Source organism: Pipra filicauda, unplaced genomic scaffold (genome assembly GCF_003945595.2).
Source record: "Pipra filicauda isolate LSUMZ 115617 unplaced genomic scaffold, ASM394559v2 scaffold335_size1511353_pilon, whole genome shotgun sequence".
Taxonomy (NCBI): Eukaryota; Metazoa; Chordata; class Aves; order Passeriformes; family Pipridae; genus Pipra; species Pipra filicauda.
In genome coordinates this window covers 936,218-953,000 of record NW_024104460.1, presented here as the reverse complement: position 1 = coordinate 953,000, position 16,783 = coordinate 936,218, and the positions used below count along the sequence as shown (strand labels likewise).

At 41.1% G+C, this 16,783-nt stretch overlaps 1 protein-coding gene and 1 long non-coding RNA gene across 14 annotated transcripts in view; one reads left to right on the top strand and one right to left on the bottom strand.

Annotated features, from left to right (window-relative positions):
- TENM4 (teneurin transmembrane protein 4) overlaps window positions 1–16,783 on the bottom strand; it is a 750,083-nt gene that overhangs the window by 257,474 nt on the left and 475,826 nt on the right. For 10 of the 13 annotated variants that reach the window (XM_039384005.1, XM_039384003.1, XM_039384001.1 and 7 more), the window contains one exon: window positions 7,876–8,085. The exons of the other annotated variants lie outside the window; for them this stretch is intronic. In XM_039384005.1, coding sequence (XP_039239939.1) covers window positions 7,876–8,085 — 210 coding nt within the window. The remainder of the gene's footprint in view (window positions 1–7,875; window positions 8,086–16,783) is intronic. 13 annotated transcript variants of the gene reach the window in all.
- Window positions 8,460–11,479, top strand: LOC120323749. The gene is made up of 2 exons (XR_005564558.1): window positions 8,460–8,635; window positions 10,747–11,479. It is a non-coding gene; the product is annotated as an uncharacterized LOC120323749 (long non-coding RNA).

Below are 16,783 nucleotides of genomic sequence, written 5' to 3'. Positions count from 1 at the left end.
TCTTCAAACAGTTTTTTCTCCCCAATTTTGTAAAAAGGTAAAAAAATCCATCTCAGATGAGACCTCGCACAGCTTGTCAAGTTTCAACCCACAGTGAATTTTTCCTGCAGATATAAACCTCTGAAAGGGGGGGGGGAACTAATGGAAATGCTGACATAACCTTAACTATACCAATGCTGCTGTAATGCTCAGGTTACCAGGAATATTTCTGCTGCCAATTCCGTTTAACAAGTCTGAATGCATATAATTTGTTCCAGTTGTCTTTCCTTAGAGTGGGGCTCCTTTGTGCACTCTTTCCAATGTGGCTTGCATTAAAAGAAAGAAAAAAAAAAAAACCTACTCCTATGTAAATTCATATACACACTGATACAGTTTTATCACAGTTAAAAAGCTATAAATCTGCTTTAACTGATTCAGTGTGTTCCCTACCGGCCTGGAAAGGTGACTTGTTTCATTGCTGCCTTTCACTGATTGTGACAATCATAACTTTGCTTTGTTCTCTTCAAGATATTTTTTCTTTGCAAAAAAAAAAAAAACCAAAAAGCCCCTGACCTGACTCTCTGTATATTCATATTATCCTCTCCTGACCAAATGTCTCTCTGTTTGAGCCCAAAGGATTTTAGCTGGGTCAGGATTTGACCCTCGTTATGCTAGGAATCTAATCCAAATGCCTCCCACCGATACCAGCGATAAGAATCTAGTCCTATAGCAAATTATTTGCTTCTCACCTTTGGCTCATCCTGAAGCCAAACGACTGCCAGGTTAAATAAATATTCTCAGAATGCAAAGCGAATTCATGGGGTAAGAGCTTAAGTGACAGCAAGGTAAGTGGGTACCTCTAGAGCCTCATGTCCTCTGAAAGATCTGCAGCTCACACAGTGACATCTTTCTGATCTTTCCTCTTAGTAGCAAGAGTGAAACAAGAGAAACAAAAACTCAACAGGACGGCTCCACTGCTCATTGAGTAAGAGCAGGAATAATTCATGATCTGATCCTCCTCACAGCTGCCACTTTACAGCTTCTTACTTGATCTTCAGGGTCTGAGAGGTAGTGGCTGATGCTTGGAAACCCAAAACCTGAACCTTGTTGTCATCTTTGCATCAGAGATAAATTTGGAGGAATGATTTGAGGAATTTGAAATCAATTTTCAAATATGTCAATGAATTTTTGGATGGTTTCAGTGAGTTCAAGTAGATGACAACTGTGTCAAGATAAAATGACCAGATTGAGGCTCCACACTAACTTCTCAGACTTCTGTGGACCCATGGCAAGCCATAGCTCTTTTCACAACGAGTGGAAAAAGAGGAATCTCCTCAGGATTATTCAAACACTGATGGCTTGAAATGTCTAACTAAATTGAAAGCTTATGATTAATAAGTCTCATGTTTAGCTTTTTGACTAAAATTAAAAGGGAGGAATTTAGGTCACAGTTTCTCAGGCTGAATTTTGAACACGCTCCCAAATTAGAAGATAAACTCATTTAAAAATTATGTGAAACTGGTTTTCAAAATACTTTTTTCCAAGCACCTTACCTAATCATCACTAGTGTTAAAAAAAAATTCTTTTATTAAAGAATATTTTTAAAACTATTACTAAATTAAACATCTTTTAAACCTTTTTTCCTAAATTTCTGAAATGTTGCTGGGGGGGGGCATGATTTTAAAAAAAAAGTTTTAATAAGGCACACAATAATAGAAAACATATTTTGAATTTTTTAAAAGACAGTTGTAAATTGATTGGCTATATCTTTCGATTCCTGTTTCCCTTCTGTAATTATGAATTACCATTATGAGTAACACTGATGCTAATGGACTCTGCAAATCTCTGATAAAGGATGCAGAGATTAATTGCTATTCTTACTTAACACACTTGCTTGAGCAGCAAAAAAAGAAGCAACAGAAAGCACTGTGCAAGGACAAAACACAGCAAGGGAATAGATTCTCTGTCCACAACCCTTTCTGGAAAGAAAAATAGAAGCCTTTCATAAAAGAAAATTGATTTAACTGGAATTTATCATTAATTAATAGATGAAAAAATATCAATTATTTAGATTACATTATCAAAGGTTCTTTTGCATTCCTCAATCAGATCCCTGAAAATTCTTCACTTCTAAAATGCCTTACATGATACCATTCTTTCTTTGAAATACTTTAACATTCAGTGTCTTTTGGGCTCCCTGCTGCAATTTGATTTCTCTGTGACTGGATCTTCCATCCCAGTGCATTAAACACCTAACCACTGTTCCTACAGGACAACTCCTGTGTCTGAAGTCGGACCTGAAGATCAGAGGGGTGATGCCTGATGCAAAACAGGCTGTGTTACATTCATCCTTTCAGCTGGTCACACTGGGTTGCTGAATGAGTCTGAAAATAGCAGTCTCTGTGTGGCAGACTCTGCAGCACCAAACACATCAAGGATACTAAAGAAATAAACACTGAGCACACACATAGATAGATTAAAAACGTTCAACAGAAAGTAACCCATCTTTCTGGAACATGACTTCCTTCCAGATCCTGAAGAAATCCAGCCACAGCATCAGCACTGGTAGATGATCTGGTCAGTTACTCACTGTAAAGTGCCAGAAATGCACAATTTATATAAAATTAAACTATTTGACAAAAACCAGATAAGGCTATAGGAGTCCTCAGCAGCCTTTTTATGAAGGATTTATCTTCATAAATCTGGGTGAAATCGTGTAATAAAAAATTGAAAAGTTCTTTCTGAAGGATAGGAAAGGGAGGTAAATTACAAACAGTGATTGTCTTCAACAGCTCAAGGCTGCATTTTAAAGATTAAAAAAAACCAAACAAACGAACACCTAAACAGAAAATAGGTTACAAATCAGGAGGTCTGGATTGGTCAAATTTAGTTAGAAATGAAAAAGAAGACCTTAGGAGAACTTACTACTGCTTCAAATTGTCCAGTACTCCAAACAAGAAAAAGTGGCAAAAGCACTACCAGAATCTTCATTAACTCCCTGACCATGGATTTTGTTGGTCAAGTGTGGCTCATTCATGCAGATCCCACTATGCAGAAGTTGTGGGGTTTTTTGGCTTCTGGGGGCAAACTGATCCTGATTTAGCCTATTTTCCACTGAAATCACGGATCATACAGAAATTGCACTCGCCTTCTAGGATCTAACCCTAGAATATTTATGTACATGCTCAACACAGTTTTCCCTCCTTGTCCACTGACAACGCAATCCATGCCAAGGTAAGGGCTACATCGACAATGCTTCACACAGCATTGAACTCTCCTCTTGGAATTCAAAATGTAATAATACTGGGAATCATACCTCCCTCCCCACCCCCTCTCTCTCCAGCAGCAATGTCACTTTGGGTGACTGGCAACATGACCCTCCACTGCTGCTTCTTTGAGTAAATGCCCTTAGTAGTAGAAAAGGTGCAAAACTGGTTAATCAGTGGGGAGCAACAAGAGTTTTTGTAATAGGGATGTATTTGAGGAAGAAGCCAAAGATGTAGATATATTCAGAAGTGAGCGATAAAACTCCAAACATTAGATGTTAGACATTAGATTCTTCCTACAGAGACTTCGGTAGATGTTAGCTCCAGTGTCACCAAAGTAAAGTAATTTCTAGGACCAGAGAGTCAGATTTAGATACTCTTACAACTTTCTGGTATTTCCTTACTTCTGCTAGAATTAAATAAAATCCATGTCCTGGTCTCAGAAATTGTGTTTGACAATCCTAAAATGCCCCAAACCAGAGGTGATTTGGGATTTTGTGGCTCTCATCTGCAGAGGCTGTTTCAAATGACTACATCCAGCCTTCCTGTCTGCCTGGTAGAAGTAACTTAGAGAAACACACCAGACTCTACAATATGTCGTAAACATACTTCACATGGAGTGCCTGCTCACTGATGGAAGAGATGGAAGAAGTAACACACTTGAGCTTTGACTATGAGGTAACACAGTTAGTGTTCTCAAAGGAATTTGGATGTCAGCTTTCCACAGATTTCGTATATGTTTCAAAATCTGTTCTTTGTCACTCTGCACAACAGCCATTTCCATACCTCATAGCTGTGTTGGGCAGAGATGTACCTGCTAATGTCCCCAGTCCCCAGCTGTGGATGCTAAGGTAAGTGGACAACAATGTGCTGTCTGATGTGCTCTTCTTACACACCCTTCCCTAAAGACACTTGATTGGTTTCTTTTAATTTATTTTTCATGTTATTTACTGGTTCAAATGGAAGAAAGTTGCCACTGACAAGCTAATCACCAGATTCTACAGCCTCTCCTTGGCTAGTGCTCAACCTTTCCCACCCGGCCAGTATTCTCCCTACAGCCCCACTGGCTCGTGCTTCTCCTCCCATACCACTGCCAGAGACTACAAGTTCTGACCCAACATAGCACTTGTTAGTTTCTTAAAACAACCAGATTAAAGACTGAATGCCTTCAGACAGTTCTGGCTTCTCTTGAGTCATAAACATATATACCTACACACCAGTATATATAAGAAACCTAAAAAACTAATTAGTGTTCCTTAACTGTCCACTGAGATACCCCAAGACACCCTACTTTTCAAATAGTGCTGAAATCCTCGAGTCAGGCAATGTTAAGGTTTCTGAACTGAAACACCCTGAGATGTTTTAGAGAATTGGGGCTGTTTAGTTTGCTGAAAGGAAGGCTCTGTGTGACCTTTCTATACTTAAAGGGGGATTATAAGGAAGACAGAGACAGACTTTTTACAAGGGCCTGTAGTTATAGGACAAGGGGGGTTAAATGGTTTTTAAATAAAATGGTCAAATTTAAAACAATGGTTTTTAAATAAAAGAGGATGGATTTAGATTTCATACAAGGAAGAAATTCCCTGTATGTGAGAATGATGAAACACGGGCACAGGTTGCCCAGAGAAGCTGTGGGCTGCCTCATTCCTGGAACTGTTCAAGGCCAGGTTGGATGGAGCTTTGAGCTGGTCTAGTGAAAGGTGTCCCTGCCCATGGCACGGGGTTGGAACTAGATGATCTTTAAGGTGCCTTCTAATCCAAAGCATTCTAGGAGTCTATGAAACAGAGACATTCACATCCTAGTTAATTTGGGTAATTTTAGGTAAAGAGTCTTCTAGACTTAACATATATAAAAATGAAAAGGTTCAAGACTGAAAAGTCTATTTTTCCTTAAAATTACCTGCTGATATTATAAGTACGATAAAAATTGGGGCTTTAAATGTTCTAAATTATTAGAAGAAAACCAAACAATGGCTTGTAATGCACCTAATACAAAACTAAAAGCCCTAAAAGATGCCCACATATTTATATACATATTAGTTGGTTCCAGCCTTCATTTGAAAGTTTAGTTGGATATTTTTGTGGAAGTTTAAAAATAATATCATGGACAATATTACCTTCCTGGAATGAAAAAAACTTAGATAAAGAATAGCCTACTGTATCTTCAAAAAGTAGCACGTTTCTTAAGTTCTGTGTGCATTATATTTGCAATTTACATGGGGATTTGTAACAGCAGTGCTGCTCCCTGGGTGTTACTTACTTTGGATGGACTTCTCTAAGGGTGAGTTTACACAGCTGTGGAAGGAAAACCTAGCCACAATCAATTAAAAAGTGCAACACAAATCCTTTGGACAGCATTCTCAGGCTGTCCTGCTGTTGAGACAGCTACTATTTTCCAAGAATGAGTACTCTAACTGTATTAAACTTAGTCCTAACCAAAATAAGCTTTTACTAATTTTCACCATTTAAGGAACATAAAGACCTGCCTTTGTCATTTAAACTTTAAGCTGACTAAGCCTCATAGAAACAGAACGTTAAGGAACTAAAGCAATTAATTCCATTTACAGAGGTCAGAAGAGTCTCTAGGTTTTAGACATGATGGGCTTGTATGGTCTGTGCTTCTTATTCACGTGAACTCTCAGATTATCGTTTGTTAGGTGGCAAAATAAGTCACCTTTGTTTTCCTCTTGTCAGCAGAGTTTAGCTGAGCTGATCCTAACAGGTCACCACAGTGCTGGCATTACCTGCACTTCTGATTACAGAACAACTAGAATAAGCAGGCAAATGAGACCCCAGATGCCCTGTCTTTGTGTGGGACATATTTATAAGCAACTTGCTGAATCCTACACACAAAGAAAGCCTCAGGGAATGTAGTGTGTCTACAAGCCAATGCAGAAAGCACTGAGAAAAAAAAAAGAGGATAAATAAGCAGGCAGCTGAAAAGCCTGAAGTCTAACTAACTCACCAGCACATCAATAATACAATAATGTCATCAACCCACTGTGGCCTCTGAACAATGCTTTTTCTGTTCTTCAGCTAATTAGTAAAAGAAGAGATTAAAGTCTTTAATCTCACTTGCTTTCTCTTTCTTCCCTCTTTTTACCTGGAGGATGTGCATGTATGTGTACATATGTATTTTGTACATGAACAAAGAGGAAGTACATACATTAAGATGTGGAAAACACGACGTGGAATGTGAGTTTGGCTTTATTTCCAACAAGAGGGTCATCTACATGATTTCACATTTCCATGTACTGCGACTGCGAGGAGTCAGATGCATGTCTATGTTATAGGGTGGGAGGGGAGGGGGGAAGCTGAACTGAGGATATGAATTTTAATCAGTTTCCTGAATGAATACGACACTGTATTTCCCCCTACTCTCCTCAGGATGACAATTCAGAGGAGATAACCTTCTCCTTTGAAAAACTCTGAAGGGAAAGTTTGTTTTTACCATAACAAATGCAACAAAAGAAGAGGGAAGCTGGGAAAGGGAAGGGGGGGGCGGACAAATTAAATGTCAAACTTTCTCTCCTTACTTGGAGATAACAGCATACTAGGAAACCTTCTTAGAAGCTTAACATAAATGCAGTTAAGCTGTTGCCAGCTGCAGTAAACCTCTCTCTCACCTTTCTTTCTCTCTTTCAAGATATCTTTGAATGCCTTCGCCTTCATCATAAATCAGACCTTTGAGCAATTATCACTCCAGCCGGATGGCAGCAGCCTGAGTGGCCACTGCTATTCCACTGCTGTAATCTGCACTTTGTCAGGTTACACTACCCTTGATGAAATTTCACATTTCTTTGCCAATGAGCGTTACCTCTCCATTTACGACTCATTGTCTTTGCAGCAGAGAGCTGTGAATCTCACTCCTCTCCTTGTAATTTGTTTAAGCAGCATGGACCATTCGGCAGGGCTGAGCACCTTCAGCACCCCACCGGGGAGTCTCAGAGCATCCCAATAGGATGGGGTTGTGCTGCTGCCTCAAATACTTACCCCGAGGGCATCCCTCAGCGCCTCTGAGAGAGACCGAACAGAGACACCTTCCACTGGCCTCTGAAGAGGCCACCATCCGTACACGGTGCTGATAACACTGTCACAACTTCCAAGGGAACTCTGCATTTTTGCCATTCCCTTTCCCATCCACGCAGCCCTTGGGTGACAGGTTCTTGACAGGTTCCCTCAGCCCCTAGGCTGCACCTTGCCGCCCTCACTGAGAAGGGGGGCTCTTTGGCGAGTCTTTCGGGCAGGAGTTAATAAAACAAAAAAGGCAAACAACCCCAAAATTTCACACCATCAAAAGGGACAGGGGTCCAACCTTCAACTCAGGCAAAGTTTCTGAGTGCTGCCCAGGTACCACATGGGGTGGCGCGTCCCTCTTCGCAACACCCAGCAACACCCACGCAGCAGCACGGACCTCCCCCCCAGTGCTGCATTTTTCAACCTTTACGAGGCGATTTTCAGCCCCCCCCCCCCCCCCCCAAATTATTTATTTTTAAACAGGCCCCCCGAAACAAACCAACCCAGAGAGCACACCCTCTCCCACAACCAACCTACATCCCCGCGCACGGCCGTCAAGACAGGCACGAAAAAGTAGGCAGAGAGAACGAGAGAGAGAGAGAGAGTCACTCACCGTTGGCGGCGACACAGAGGTTTCCAGAGCCACTTTGAACTAAGAATGACTGAGGGACGAACTCTTCCTCAGAGTCCGAGCCCGCGGCCGCCCGGGCCGCGCCGTCGCCCAGCGACCGCCCCGGGCCCTCATTGGCCGGCGGCGAGGGGAGAGGGGAGGGGGACTGCGAGCGGGGGGTGGAGGAGGCGGACGAACAGGGCAGGGGAGGACCTGCGGGCCACAGACACACACACACACACAGAGAAGGGGAGGGGGGGGAGAAACACAGAAAGAAATAAAATGAACAAAAAAACACGGCAAAACACAGACAGAGAGACAATAAAAGTCGAGCCGGGGCACGAGGGAAGGCCGCCCCCCACCCCGACCCCCCTCGTCCCCCCGCCGCCTGCCCCAGCGGGGCAGCCCTGCCTGAGGGGCGGCCGACTGCACGTACCTGACCACATCACCTGCTGCCCCCCGGGCTGGAGCTTAAAACTCCTATCCACACTTTAAAAGTTGTATCCATCAGGGGTTTTTGGTTGGTTGGTTGGTTGGTTTGGTTTGGTTTGGTTTGTTTAGTTTTTTGTTTTGGTTTCCGTTTGTTTGTTTGTTTTGTTGTTGTTATTGTTTTGGTTTGCTTGGGTTTTTTTAAGGTTTTGGAGTTGCAGAGAGCCCCTGGTGTGTGAGATACTTTGTGCCATGACGTGGGCTCTCCCTGTCAGTGAGGCCAGGTGTTGAAGCCGGGCTGCATCGTACTAAAGGGAAACCCTCGCCCAACGAGGTAAATTATTTCAGATTCCATGTGAAAAGTGTAGGGTCCTTTTAGGGATTGGTTTAACCATTCTTTTATCGAGCTTATAAAGCAAACAGCCTAAGACCTCCATCATACAGGCAGGAGGTGGAGGACAGGTCTGTGTATTGCTGTGTAGTGTAGAAGCACATTAGCAAACCACCACACTGATACAGGGCAGAAGCATAGCTCAGAGCGGCGTCATTTGATTGATTAAATGATGAAAAACACAGCAAATCAGGTTCTAAGATTATACTTTACATAGAGCTGTGCCTGACTGAAGAAGAACTACTGACTGCAAGGAAATTCAATCAGGTACATGTCGGTTAAGTACATCCAATTGGAAAAGCATACTGTAAGCAATTAATGGTTATCAGGGTCTTATTCCAATCAGAATTTTAAACAAAACTGGGAAGGCAGTTTTTCACCAAACTGGTGAAAAATCCATCAGGCAAACGTGGAGGTCAGATATGTGCGGTACATCAATAAAAACAGGGGGAATATGAACACAGACATATAATACAGGACAATGCATTTAAACATGGGCTTTTCCCCTTGCTGAAAGTCATAATGATTAATCTCCCACATTTTCCCAAATACTGAAATGTTATCATGCAAAATCCGTCAAAATAAAAGAACGGTCAGCAGAAGAAAACCAGCAAACTTAAACAAAAAATCTGTTTCTAAAAAAAAACATTTTTAACATAACATGGCACACTACATAGTTGTACAATATTTCTTACTAAACATAACATGAACACTTTAGAGAAGGACACAAACCCAAAACAATGAAGTGGGTTTAACATTTAAATCCCCCAAAGCTGGTTCTGCTTCTGGTTCTACCTCGGTCATCATTTTTTCTCATCGTAAGCCCTTGGATGTCACCTCCTTGACATATGCTGATCTTATAAATTGCTAATTATAATCAGAGAAGAAATTTTGGCATCAGAGGCAAAGCCTGAGAACCAGGGAGAATATAGGACTATACCTATATGTGCTTGAAGAGACTTGTCACCCAAAGGAGAAAAGCCAGACTTGGTGGAGAGCCTACACTGCCTCATGTGCAGTATGCAGACCAAGGACTGAAATTGTGAGCCCTGTGTGTTTTGTTATGATCAACAGTGGAGTCGTCTGGATCTCCTTCCTTCTGACAAGTCTCCAGACAGAGAAGTTCCTGCTTTAGGAATGCAGCTTTTAGGGAATCTGCAGCCCACTTCACACTCCCTGACCCTTTTTATGGTGCCAAGGCTGTAATCTTCCCATTGTGCTAACTACTGGTAAAAACTGGAGAGAGACAGGGAAAAAAGGGAGCACGTGCAATTGGATGAGCACTGCTTTCCCTGTTACAGTCCCTGACATGCAAACTGAGATCCAGCTCTAACTCTGATCTGCTCTTGAAAGAGCAAAGTCTGCTCTGCGTCATCCTCTTTGTTGCAATAGAGATTTGATGAGCCCTGACATGTAACAAAGTTTAAATCAGGACTTTGATTTGCTATGCTTTCATTACAAAACGGGGCGACATGTATTTCTAATCCTGTGTAGTCAGAGGCTGAATTCTAGTGTGATGATGAGTGAAATAGAAAGAAAGTGTTAAATCAGTGCCTTCCATACAGTTTTTCAGTGTACTTTGTTAAGAGGAAGCACATTTTTCTAGCCATTAAGAAAAACAAACTAGATTTAAAAAATTGTTTCAGTCCTCTGACTCATTTATGCAAAGATCAGTAAAAATGCATTAAAAGGAAGTTCATGGTGTCACTACCCGACAAAAAAAAAAAAAAAAAAGTGTGGTAAATTACAGTAGAGGCCCAATGCTCTCCCTGTGTTTTGTTCAGGCAGCATGCTTGGCATAACTGTACATGAATTCTCTAGTTCGAACATAAAGAGCAGGAGCAGAATGAGCTGAATTTGGAATTGTAACCCTAAAAGCCAAATGTCAGCTTTTGTCAATCCACATCAGAAAGTTTCTGCCATTTCCACATGGTTGCAGGTTGTTGGGGTTTTTTTGGTATGAGCTTTCCCAGTTTCCCAGTATTACAGTTTTGGCAATGATAAAAGAAAAATAAATATGAATAAAAACATAACCAAAACCTCTTCAATTACAGCTTTGGATTTTAACCAACTGCACCACTGCAGAGTGCACACGAGAAGATCTCGTGGGTTTTCACGGTCATTACATGCACTTCCAGCAGGGAATGAGCTGACCTTTACAAGGGAAGGTTCCCTAGGAACTGTGCATACTAACCACGTTACTGAGGGCTGCGCTGCTCTGAAGAGCACTGGTGCATACCACTGTGCTCCCTGGAAGATTCCCTTTTGCCACAAACGATGGGGTGGATACAACAGGAGATTTTACCAGCTGCCGGGTGAAAGATGGGCGCTAATCAGCTCTGCTGACAACAACCAATGAAAATGGAAGGGAAGCAAAGGATACCTCCCTTTTTAACAATTCAACAACTCTGTTTGTAAGCATGTGTTAAGTTGTGGATCCTTTAAGAGAATTGCCTCCTTTTTTTCATACTTGGGCAGAAAACCAAGAATTAAATCTGACCTTTTCACAAAAATTAAACTGAGAGAGAGATGAAAGCTACAAGTTTGTATCCTTCTCAGACAAGAATTTCATTGGATTTACTGCAACTGCAGGCCCAAGTAAAACAAGCAGGATTTGGCCTGTAAACTTTCATTCCAGCTGCCAGAGTAAAATTTCTAATTGATTAGTACAAAATAAATTCGAAGCAACACTGTGTTGCTATGGAACCTGAGCAAGTAGAAAAAGTTTCTTTGCAGTATGTGCTGTTTCTCCTTCAAAAATAAAAAACAGAAGGACTAGATAACACATTCATTATGCAGAGTCTTGCAGTTTGGAAGCTAACTCAAAGAAAAACAAAACAGATTCCAAGTATGGGCCCCTTGGCATCAATTTGTAACAATCTTATATATCTGCTTGCAGTGAACAGTCAAAACTGTGTTCTTTGGACTTGAGGCAGGAATAATAGACATTGTATGTCACTGTATGACTGTATGTTGCTTGCACATATTTAGAGGAAAACAGAACAGAACCTTCTATTTTATCTATGTGCCAGTACTTCAGACTAAAATTAAAAAAAAGATCAGGGGAAGGTACGGTGCAGTCTCTGTAATTTATGAAAGTACTTAGGAAACACAAACTTTAGAAATAGGTTAGTACAAAGAATCTGTTTCCCAGCTTAACCAAGGAATTATACAATATTCAGGTATCTGCTTTAAATATAGGGAAGAGACAACCAGAGCAGACCCTAAACAGTTAGGGGAAAGTAAGACAAACAGTAAACATGCCTTCATTTTATACTGCACATTTGGCTGTAATATTTCAGAATTGCTAGAATTACTCTGTCTCTCACAGGATTTGGCCTTCAGAGATCAAGAGCTGATTTAAAACAGGTGTATTCATGCTAGTGTGAATAGAAGAGCTGCCAGAAATACAGAACATTCAAGGAGATACTTTTAAAGTAAATTGTTTCATGGACTATATTCAGTGGATTATACTCATATGTTTATAATTTGTCCCCAAAGAGGTGAAAAAGAGTAGATATACAAACGCTGACTTTTCACAGAACTGAAATGACAAAGCAACAGGATTTAATAGCATTCAATATACACAGAATGGTATTATCTGCAATCAATAAATCAGTAATATCAGCTTTTTTCCCCTAATAACTTCTATCAAGCTTCATTCAAGAACCTTTAAGAGCTTTGCAAGCAATGGGTATGTAAACTTTGAAATACTGTTTCAGATCTGTTGGGATCTGTTGTCAGATTGGCTTCTACAATGGTCAGAGGGCTGGAACACTTCTCCTATGAAGACCGACTGAGAGAGTTTTGGCTGTTAAGCAGGGAGAAGGCTCTGCAGAGACCTTCTAGCAGCCTTCCAGTCCTTAAGGGAGACTTTTAGAAAAGAGGGACAACGACTTTTTACACAAGCAGATAGTGATAGGACAAGAGGGAACAGTCTTAAACTAAAGGAGGAGCAATTTAGATTGGACACTGGGAAGAAATTCTTTGCTGTGTGGGTGGTGAGGCATTGGCACTGGTTTCTCAGAGAAGCTGTGACTGCCCCATCCCTGGACACAGTCGAGGCGAGGTTGGATGGGGCTTTGAGCAACCTGGTCTAGTGGAAGGTCACCCTGTGGGGCATTGAAACTAGATGTTCTTTAAAGTCCCTTCCAACCCAAATCATTCTATGATTCTATGAATTAGATTTTCTAGGAAGCAGACTTACACTTTTGAAAGATAAGGAAACTGAAGCACAGAGATGTGAAATAATTTGACTCAAAATTCTGTCATTTCTTGCATACTATATCTCTAGCCACTGAAATAGTCTAAAAGCCTGTTTGTGACATTCAAAATATTTTAAATTAGCAAAATTCCCACCAGAAAGGAACGACGGGTGTGGGCAGAAGTGCTGTCACTGTGATTTCCTCAGTTCAACAACTGCAGTAGTTCTCACATAAGAACTTTCGCATTGTCATATCACTGACAATGCCTAGCCTTTGTACTACCTCAAAATAGGAAAGTTTCTAGGATGGTGCTGTTGCACCAATGTTGGTAAGCACCATTACAAACAAAAGACATCTCAATACAGCTCTGGCCTTTAAAACATGGCTGTGCGCTGTGGGTTCACGTGAAGGCTGTGTAAATGGCAGCAGAATGTATTCTGTAGTATGCTGGCTGGGTGTATTATCCTGTCAAAGGAAAGAGAGTGTAAACAAATGAAGGTTTTTTTATGTCTTCCCCTCACTTTGCACAGGAGTTTTGAGTGATTTTTATTGACATCGAAACAAAATCTTATTGATCAATATTAAAACTGTAGCAAGCCTTGTGCTGGAGAAAACCATGACCTGCCTAAACAATGCCTAAGTACCTCTGTCTGATAAAAGAAATAAATTAATAAATTAGTCTAAAACTCAGGCAGTTTCATCTCATACCATATCTGACTGCTTAAAACCCCACAAACATGAAGCAGTCCTGTAGAGCTGAGATCTTGTGTGAGAGCTGTATTTGCAAAGTGGCAAGCACAGTGGGCACCAGGACATCTGTGGATTGCTGACACACGGGATGAGGTGGAAAGGGCAGTGCCCTGCCTGCACAGCAGTGTTTGGTTCCCTGCAGAATATAAAAGGCGGTAATTTGCTCCGCTAGTATTTCAGGGCATCAGAGATCCTGCTGGATTGAGGAGGGGAGTTGGAGAATATCTGCCATTTTTCTTTTCAAGGTGAAGGGGAGTGTAAATGAAGATGAGCCCTGGTTGTCATATGCTAGAACACTGGTTTAGCATCCACTCCCTCAGAGGTGGAGAAAGAAGGAATTTTCCTAAGGGACAAAGAGCATTCATACCTTGCTCATGGCAGCATATCAAGCCTTTCCAGTGGACAGCAAAATACACACCCCTGGAAAAAAAGCAAGCTGAACTAGTTGTCTGGAAAAACGTGTCAGTGAATCATAGGAGTAAGGAATTGTTGCACAGATTTATTGCTGCTCTTTAACAATAGGTGGTCACAACATTCTTAGTTCAACAGGGAATATATATCTTGTGTTTAGAATTGATTAAAAAAGCAGTCTTAGAAAACTACTCTTAGTTATTTATGTCTTGAATTTCCACCTGCACTTATGTTTATTTTATTTAATTTAATTTTGTGGTTTTGATTTATAGTTATAAAGCCAGAGGGAAAAATGAATGAAACAAAGGGGACAAATGAATATCATCTTAACAGGAAAAACCTGGGCAGCTGCCACGTCACCAAAATTAAGAAACGAGTAGTTGTGCTTTGAAAATGAGAAATAATCATATGCCCTGTATGAAAACTGGCATACTGGGGAAAAAAGGGCCATGTGAGGTTAAGAAGGACTGAATAAATTCACCTGGGCTGAAGTGTACTATGAAGAACACATGTTACATGGACTTCACCTGCCTTGTGAGTGATTCCACAATGTGTTTTTTTCCTCCCCTATGCTGTGAAGTTAGGCAATGTTTTTCTTTCTCCATTTGCTAGGACAGTGCATTTCCTATCAAGGCAGTTCACAAAGTCACTGTTTGCAGGGACTCGTGAACATTCTGTCAAGGGCAGACCTTGAGCAGGCCCTGCTTTGGGCGGAAAACATCTAGAACGGCAGCAGCTCTGTAAGGAATGATGCGATGCTGGGATATATAAAAGCACATTGGCTGAATGCCTGTTATCTGCCTCTGTCCCAGCACAGATTATGGACTGAGCATTTGGGCCTTATCCAATTATTCCCAAATGAAGCAGAAGGTAGAAAGGGACAAGAAACAACGCAGACCTCAGATCTCCTTTCCCCCAGCTCCTGAGGTTACTAACCTGACCCAAAACAGCAGAAAACAATTATCCATTGAGCAAGATGGAGAGGAGCAGGGAGGAAATTGTTCCCTTCTGAAATGCAGTTCCTCAGGGGCTTGGGGTGCTCTGGAGCAGCACAGCCGCACTTATAATTTTTTGCCAACAGAAGAAAATAATACGGCAGATTTTCAGAAAATTACACGGGCAATTGCCCGAGCCGGATACTCAGCTTGCTCATTTGTAGGCACAACAGTAGAAACAGATTGTGTAAATTAGCTACACGATTTTCTACAACATCCATCTCCAAGGCTGAAATCGTGCTGTTATTTAAAAGCACAAACAGGTAATGTAATTTCCAAGTATGTGGGAGATTTCTTGTATCTCTTTCAAAATCAAAGAAATAAGGATCAAGAAAGAAAGGCTTTCTCCTGATAGAGACAGTATAAACAATCCTAATCACCACAGAATATTTATATCATGCCTTGTGAAATATTTATGCAAGTAATTCACATCATCTAAAGTTCTAAGAAAAATGCAAGCCCCTAATTGTGGATCAGCATTACAAAAGCTTCTGCAGCTTTACTCAAATCCAACTTGTAAAAGAATAATGTAATTAGTAGGCAGTCTGATGAGCTGCCCATGAAGTGGCCTCTCTCAATCTGACTCTAATGCTCTATCTGATCCAAAACACCCAACATAAAGTATGGGGTTATCTGCAAATGATTACATGCAAATCTCCTAAAAGGTCCATTTCCCTGTATTTGAACACCAAACTGTAGGCTTTACAGAAATTGCTTTCTCTAAGCTTAATGTTAACCAAAAGGTTTACAATAGCCTTGCAAAACTTTTCCTGATAGTCTTGTTCAAGGCAAAGAACCTTGTCATGCTCCTGTTACCCCCGCAGGGAAGAATTATTAAACGTGGGCCACTGCAAGGTTTTTTCACCTCCTCCAGCAAATAAAATTTACACAAATATCTCTTTTGGTGGTTGGCAGTGATTTTCTAAAATTAACTTTTAAGTAATGCCAGAGGAGACAAAACCATACAGTGCTAGAAACCAACCAAAATTGCATGACGTTAGAGCCCACCTACCAGGGAGCAAAACTAATTCATCCTACAGCCAAAGCACCACAAAATCAACAAGTTTACCTCATGATCAGCGACACACTCTGTGACTGGCCTGGCCACTGGTGATGGGTTCTAGCACACCTTGTATGTAAAACGGTACCTGACGAGTAACTATGCTATTAAGGAATAAAATGTGTTTTTCCACCTGTTAACTAGATAACCACAAATGAGCATCTCTTGAAAGGAATGAAGGTTGCAGCTGTTAAGAGAAATCCAGGAATTGTTTGGGAAACAGAAGGGTAATATGTCACTGTTCAGCATAGTCACAGTAGGGTCTGCCTGCAGTCAGGGAAAATACAGCTTTATCTTCCAGAGGAGACTTTTTCTGTCTCCAGTTTGAGTTGGAGTGTCTCATTTGTCTTCACTGACTATACAGGGAGCCTTGGGTGATCTTTACTTGTGCATAAGTGAAAGTGGCATGAACCTTGGGTTTAATGTCTAGAACTTGCCTGAAGGTAAGGTAATCTCACTGAGATGTTTTTTTCAGTGATATTTTGGTTTGCTCTGTAATAGCTAATCCATAATTGCCCCATCATATGTGCAGACTTAGCACTTCCCTTCCAAGCTCATAGACAAAGGTGCTGTGTAGCAATGGAAATGGAGACTGAACACACAGGCAGCTGAAGATAAAGGATTCACAGAAGAACTCTGAAGAAATATTATTTTATGCTTCTCTTCGGGA